The sequence below is a fragment of the Choloepus didactylus genome, chromosome 24 (genome assembly GCF_015220235.1).
Source record: "Choloepus didactylus isolate mChoDid1 chromosome 24, mChoDid1.pri, whole genome shotgun sequence".
Taxonomy (NCBI): Eukaryota; Metazoa; Chordata; class Mammalia; order Pilosa; family Megalonychidae; genus Choloepus; species Choloepus didactylus.
Window position 1 is genome coordinate 1,811,970 of NC_051330.1, and position 8,161 is coordinate 1,820,130.

The window sequence follows — 8,161 nt, forward strand, 5'->3', positions numbered from 1 at the left end:
ATGCAACAAAATGGATGAGCCTTTAGGACATTATACTCAGTGAAATAAGCCAGACACAAAAGGATAAATATTGTATGAGCTTACTGATATGAAATAATTAGATTAAGCAAACAGGATATTGGAAAGAGAAGGTACCAAACAAAAAAAAAATTATTAAATGTAACCGGCAAATAATGAACAGAATCTAAAGAAATTCCAAATTTTAAAAGACAATGTCTTCTTTAGATTCTCCACAAATACATTGCTTCCACCAATAATCATGAATATCCATGAAAGACACAAATATAAGGCAGACAGGAATTAATAGAAAGGTTGTGCTAATTTACAAAGATTACATAGAAGTCATTACCTCACCCAATATTCAACCTGAAATCTACAGCTTCTCTCGAAAGTTCTTTGGGAAAGTTCCTCCAATATTTTAATAGAGTTGAATCTAGGAAAAACCTATATCTCCTCTTTTTGGTTTCTGCATCACCAGCTTCCTGATTGCTTCCTTGACATCTCTGTTTCTCAAGGTGTAGATTATGGGGTTCATGAAAGCTGGAGTCAAATTATATAGCAGTGCCACAAACTTTGTCACATCATGAGAGAGCTTTGGTTTGGGAGTCAAGTACACATAGATGATAGTACTGTAGAAAATGGACACCACCGTGAGATGAGAACCACAGGTCCCAAGGGCCTTCTGTCTCCCACCAGGTGTCTTTATTCTCAACACACTGTGGGCAATATGCCCATAAGAGACCAAGATCAGTGAGAGAGGAAAAACAAGGAAGATGCTACTTACCATCATAAACTCCTTCTTGTAATTTGTGGTGTCCACACAGGCCAGCTGCATCATTGGGGGTGTCTCACAATAGAAATGGTTTATCTGGTGGTGCCCACATCTGGGAAGGGTCATTGTGATAGGGGTGTGGATCAATGAGTTGCTGAAGCCAAGAAACCAGGATATGCTGGCCAGTTTCCAGCAGAGCTGTGGAGGCATGAGGGTGAAATAATGCAAGGGCTGGCAGACAGCAACATAGCGATCATAGGCCATCATGGCCAGAAGAACACACTCAGTGCTTCCGAGACCCAGGGTGATGAGAAGCTGGACCAGACACCCAACAAAACTTATAGATTTGTCTTGTCCCCCAAGATTTAGCAATGTCTGAGGGCTGACGCAGGTCACGTGAATGAGATCAACAAAAGAGAGATGAGTGAGAAAGAAATACATGGGGGTGTGGAGTTGGGGGTCCAGGCAGGAGACAAGAATAATGGTTCCATTGCCCATGAGTGAAAGAAGGTAAAATATCAAGATGAGCACAAATAAGATCCTCTCTAGCCATGGCTGATCTGAGAACCCCACCAAAATGAAGCCCCCTCCGTATGTGGAATTGTATCTTCCCATCACCATCTCAGTGACCTGTGAAAAAAGAAAAAAAAATAATTTGACCATTGTGCTCTATTGTGTGTGAGAATGCTGCCTGTGGCAGCATTTAGTAGAAAATCCCTGTTCATTCATTTTACCTTCCCTTTGCCCAACAAGACAAGCTGGGCAATTTAGTACAAATTAAACATAGAAAATGACATGGGTGAAAGAAAATGCTAACAAAGTCCTGCAAGAATTCCCTCATAGCAGAATTCTCTGCCTGCTTTTCTCTTGAAATCCTCATTCCTTATTTAGACTTATGTCCCTAAATACCTAGAGTTCTATGTTGCTTTCTCCTTCATAAGATCACCTTCTGTACATTCTAAATTACCTCTTCGATGTCTCCTAATAATCAATTAAGCATCAATCAAATCAACTCTCCCAGTGAGGTGAATAAAATAGCTTACTCTAAAGGTAAAAATTTTATTAAGGTACAGTAACTAAGGTGACTTGACCCAGTCCCTGAGTTTGAAGAAGTCAATGCTGCTGATGAATGGGCATTACTCAAAGAGGGAGCCAGATAGGGAGAAGGAAATGACTTAGTCTGGTGTTGACACATTCGCCTTGTTCATCCCGATTATCTGGTACAGAAAGAATGGACCAGCCCTTCCTCGTCCTGTCCCTCCCATGCCTTCTTCTTGTGACTGCCTCACAGCTGCATTGATATTTATTTTACTATTATTATATCTGAATAAAAGTAAGTCAGTGGAAGAGTGAAAGTTGTATTTCCTCTGAACCCTTACACTCTCAAACATCCTCCTCCATCACCTGTCAGAGGCTGTTTTGAGTTCATATTGGCATCAGCCAATTAAATTAAACTATTAATAGATACAAGCAAGTACATACATTTCTGCATGTATTGTGTGCATATGCATATTTGCATAGAACACATACGTCACCTGAGAGATTTTGGGACATAGTATTGATAATGACCACAGAAAAACAAATTAAATTAAATGTAATTTAACAGCTTCCTTTTAAAGCATAAGGCTCAAGAAGTCTTCCATTAAGACACACACACACACACACACACACATACACATGAATAAGTATTTTTATCTAGTTGTTTACAGGTAGTATTAATGAAGGCAAAGTTGAAGACTTGAATGCCATATTAATCCAGTAATGTTCTTTGAGGACAAAGAATACTTCTGACACTTTCTTCTTGGCCACAATTTATACCCACAAATCTGACCCATCATCTCTCAAAAGAACGCAAATATTCAGAAAGGGAGTTTAAAACTGAATGTGAATGACCACTGGAATTGCAACTCAAACGTAGCGAGATTTAATATCATGGGATAAAATCAGAATTTCCCCATCCTATTAATATAAGTCATAAAAAGTAGCTTGGAGAATTAGAACAGAGATTTAATGTTCATTTTCAGCAAATCTAGGAATTACCTGAAACCTCAGATCAAAAACTTGGAGAAGAGCTGCCAATGATGGTGGGATTGAATACTATATGCAGAAAGGAGTGAAAAAAAATGTTGCTTGGAAAGATTCTTCTGCAGCTACAGACCTCAGAAAGCCACAACAAAAGACACTTCTCAGTAGAGGAGTATACCTTCCAGTCTAATACCTAAACTCCTTATTTGCAGTGTAGGTAACCGTGTGCACGGGCTGTTGACAAAGTATGGGTTCAGAAAGCTGAGGAGTTGGCTGAATATGAAATCTCACTGACAAGCCATATTTGTAAAGAGTGGCTGTCACAGTGTCAGAGAGGAAGAGAATGCTTACATTTGATGAGCGCCACAACTTCTGTCCCCTTGGTTGGAGAGAAGTAAAGGATAAATAAATATACAAATAACCTGAAAAAATAAGAAGAAAATCCAATAATACTGCAATGAGGTCCTGGCTGTCCCTCACAGAAACTTTATTCAAATAGTTGGTGAAAAACACTCATCCTTCAATGATGAGCAACAAAAAATGAGCCTATAAAAATATTGTAAGAAAAATGTGATCAAAGAAAAAGGAAATGTAAGTAACAGGTAAAGGACACACACCAGAAATAAATATTTCCAAGGAGCAGAGGAAAACTGGGATCAGCATTTCACCATGAATAATAATTTTTAAAAATATAACAACACACAATCGTCTCTAAGAAGCATGAACATAGTGAAGAGATTCAAAACTTAAAAGAACTTAAGGGATGAAACATGATATGAACTGTGGCCTAGCAGTGATCAGGAACTCCAGGAAAGGGAAAATATTAAGCTAACACAGAAATGAAGACAAAATAGAATGGGTGTACAAAGTAAAGAAATTAGAATAAATAAATAAGAGAAGTGAATGAATGGAAATAGAAATGAATGATGGGTTTAAGGGAATTTGAAAGAAAATATTAGCTATGAAGGGAAGATAATGTAGGAGTGGAGTACTCATTGAAGGAAAAAAAAAACAGTAGTACGTTTAAACAAATTATTAGAAAGAATTCCTGAAATTAAAGAAGATTTGAGTCTATAGATTTGAAGAACATACTAAATCCCCAGGATAACTGATTCAGAGTGGTCAACACCGAGGTACTCCTTGGTAAAGTTAGTGAATGCTCTAGATAAGGAACCTTAATCACAGGATTAAGTCTCCTGAAAAGCAAACATGCCAGTGTGGCTTCAGCATTGAGGCAGAATTCAGCATTGGAAGATCCTAAAGCAGAGCCCATAAAATCATCAACAGGGGTGCACCTGGGTCATATTGGGTCTGGGCAAATATTTTTGTGGGGACTCCTGTCTTAATAAAAAAACATTTCCATGAAAAACATACTAGAGTGACCAGTGAGAGCCTGGAGCCCCAGAACTTGTCAAATCATCTGGTGGGCTTCACAAGCGGGGCAAAGGGGCAAAGGCCCTTCTCTCCCTCTGTTTCTCCCAAATGGAGAGACAGGATGGGGATCCGCAAAAGTCCTGGACCAGGCTGGTGCTCACCTGACTGCACTGGGACATAAAATTTGAGGAAGGCACTCCAAAGAATAGGGTACCCCGAGGCTTCAGGCCAGGGCAGAGGTCCAGCTTTTGCCTGGGTCCAAGGAAAGTAATGATTGTTAAGATAAAAAGAATGGTCCAAGGATTTTATACCCACAAAGTTTTAAACATGTGAGGACTATGGATATGTTGCTCCCATGAGCCCAGAGATGACATGGAAATCTACATCCAAAAGATAAGCAGGGTGCATTGAAATTTAGTATGATAACAAGCTAAAACCAGCATGGAGAGTAGGGTGACAGAAGAGAAGGTAAAAATTCCATGCCTTGAAACTGTTGAAATAACAAATACAACACATTTGGGGAGACAAACATGGGGAAAAAACTGTGAGAGAGGATAAGTACAGTGATTTTCCAGTTATTAATAGCAAGGGGTCAAAAAGCATGATTACAACTGACAACAAATAGAGCCAATAGCATATTTGAGAATACAAGGAGTAACTAATAAAATTGAGATCCTCAACTAAAAGTGAAAGTAAATGGTGAACTAAACTGGAAGGAGAAGAAAAATATATTTAACCATTGCTCATATTAAAATGTGTAGACACTTTCTAAAGAAATAAAATATAAAGTATTTATTTCTTAATATGAATATTAATTTTTAAATACTTATTATTAAATGTATTTTTATATACAGCTAAGCACTAGAAATTTATATCTTCTGTCAGGAGATATATGTCAAAGAGAGTAAGTACCACAGTCAACAATGGAAAGGTTTTCTAAAATCTACAGAAACAAAGCAAAGCATATAATAATATATTAGGACCAAAGAAATCTATCATTACAATAAATGTAAATGAATTAAACTTCCCCATTAAAATAAAAATGCTTTCTGATAGGGTCGCCAAGTAAAGCATACCCAGAACTATACCATTCATAAAAGGCAAATGCAAGAAAAAAGGAAATAATGCACACTTCAGTAGTCTAATACAATGTTGAATTTAAACCAAAAACCATTAACCCAGACAAAGACAACTCATAATATCAGAGTAGGACATGATCCCCCAAAAATCCCTACAAGATTTTATTTGTAGTGGGACAAGCTCATTTGAAAATTTATGTGGAAACTAAGGAAGCATGGAATGTCAAAAAAAAAAATCTTTTTTTAAAAAGAGTAATGAGAGGTTTTACTTCTTCCAGATACTATAACATATTCTAAAAACTCAATAATTTAAAGTGTTTTATCAGTACTTGAATAGATAGATCCATGGAATAGAAAACAAATTTCATAAATATATGAGAATACATGGGGAAATTTGATATTTGATAACAATACAACACAAATCAGTGGGGGAAAGACAGAGTATACAATAGGTGTTGAATCACCTAGTTAGTCATTTTGAAAAACGGACACAAACCTCAAATCTTAAACCAGTATAAGTGGTTCAATTATTTATATGTAAAAAAGGAACTACAATAGAACTAGCAGAAACCATGGTAGAATTCTTTTTGACCTTGCAAGGAAGAAGGCCTTTCTGACATAAATACAAAACCAAAAAGCATTAAAAATATTCACAAGTGAACTTCTATATTTCATAAACCTTCAAAACAAAGTGAAAAGAAAAAATTGAAAACTGGAACAAATATTTGTAGTTCACATCATAAAAAGATAAATTTTCTAATATGTAAAAACTATCTACAAATGGGTAAGATAACAAAATAATAGATACAGGGTGTATGAACAGAGAGAAAAGCTCCCAATCTCACTCATGATAAGAGAAATGCAAATTTAATCTACTCTTCTGCACCATTCTAACTTTCAGTTTGTAGACCTGAAAAGTATAAATTAGAGCAAACTCTATTGAGAGCAATTTATGATATTTATCAAATTTATGAATGGCAAACCCTGTGAATTAGCTATTTCACTTCTAAAAATTTAGCCTACATGTACTCTCACAAATGTACAAAAGGATGTATATAAAAATTTATTCACTGAAGCATTGTTAGTGGTTGTGTGTCCTAGAAGGGGTATAGGAACATTCCTAGGTAGAGCAGACTGAGAGGTCGCCTCGGGTGCATGTGTGTGCACTTGCACGATCATCCCTCTTCCCCACCCTAGACGCACACACTCACCACCAACACCACATCCGTGAGGATAGGAGTCTTCTCATCTGCTGTTCGTTCTGAGTACTTCTAGATTAGTCCTAGAAGTACTAATCTGTGTGCCACCAATGGCTGCCCTTTATGACTTGTTTCAGGGTCACTTCACACTAATAGTTAGGAAGTCACTACAAACTACTTGGTTTAGCTTAAGTTTATCTCTTCCAATAGCCAGATGGCAAGGGAAACCACTGATCCCATACCCACATAACAATAAAATTTGTATGCTGAGTACCATCAAGTCATCCCTAAACTGTTCCTATTAATAGGTTTTCCGTTGTTTTCATCCTTTTTTGGATATTGTTCTCTTTCCTCACATCCTTGTTAAATAAAATTGCCCTTTGGATAGATCCAGTCCTTGAATTAAAGTATGAAAAGCAAAAGCACTAAGTATGGGTAGGTTGTAATAAATGAAGTTCCATGGTGCAGCTCTCACATCAGTCCCAGAAAGAACTAGAAAGAAACACAAAATATTTCAAAATATCCTGAAGAGTGTTTGACATTGGTGAGGACTCCATGCACCCAATCCAATTCCTCTCTCCTTAATCATTTTCTGTCTCACACTGTGGTTAATGGAGAGGCACGTCTGGGTGTTGTGATATATGAATAGTGTTTGGGGAGAGTTCAGTCACCATCATGCATATGCAAAAGAATGGAGATTGCAATGAAGATGAATGGGATTAGTGTGGAACACAGGGCCTCTCCTGGTATCACGCTGGGTCTCTGAGAGGTCACCTCGGGTGCATGTGTGTGCACTTGCACGATCATCCCTCTTCCCCACCCCAGACACACACACTCACCATCAACACCAGCACCACATCTGTGAGGACAGGAGTCTTCTCATCTGCTGTTTGTTCTGAGATGGGTATTTCTGACTCTTCCTTTCTTCCTCTCCCCCCGTCCCCCCAGTGCACCCAATTTCATAAGTAAGCTGTCAACCTTTGTGGGAGTTTCCTATAGATTTTAATTACAGGCGATATCAGTGAAACTAATGACCTTTGAAGAATAAAGTAAGTTATAAAATCCAAGAATGTTTTAAAGACAAAAGTAACAAATTTTCCTAGTATTCACTGGAGTATTTCTAAGTACTTTTTTCTTTTTTCCTTAATAAATTAAGTTTTCTCTTTAAAGTCAATCCTACACAGCCTCTTCTCTCTTCTCTCCCATCTCTCTGTCTTTTCCGTAGATAAACTCCAATTTTAAGTCCTACATGCACCATTGGTGTCAGTCAGAACTCCATTTAGGAGGTTTAGTACAGTAAGGACAAATGGCAATGGATTTCAAATGGCATCCGGCTAGTCTCTGAAAGAAAAAGGGAGAAAGGTGCTGTGCCATCAATAATCTGCTCCATGCAGGGAAGTCACCTCTGATTCCTCTCTTAGATGGACAGTTTAGGAAAATCTGAATCACTTGTTGGCTCTGCTATAGCTACAGGGACCCACAATCCCTTGTGATCAATTAGCTCCCCTCTCCCCTGCACACGGATGTGAAGGTGGAAGGAGACCAGGCGGGTGCAGGTTCCCAATGAGAGTGCGTTTGCCTCCCATGGGACCTTACTTCCAAAAAGCAATGTTTGGATATGCCCAACATACCAGTCATCTTTTAAAAATTGTTTAATAATTGGATATGCCCCCTTTAATATAATTGAGTGGCCATTTTCTCTGTGCTTAATG

The 8,161-nt window shown here is 37.9% G+C and overlaps 1 protein-coding gene across 1 annotated transcript; it reads right to left on the reverse strand.

Annotated features, from left to right (window-relative positions):
- Nucleotides 1–433: 433 nt before the first annotated feature.
- On the reverse strand, nucleotides 434–1,393 carry LOC119519723 (olfactory receptor 2G3-like). Its single transcript, XM_037817475.1, has one exon. The coding sequence runs from the start codon at nucleotides 1,391–1,393 to the stop codon at nucleotides 434–436; it is 960 nt and encodes a 319-aa protein (XP_037673403.1).
- Nucleotides 1,394–8,161: the final 6,768 nt, after the last annotated feature.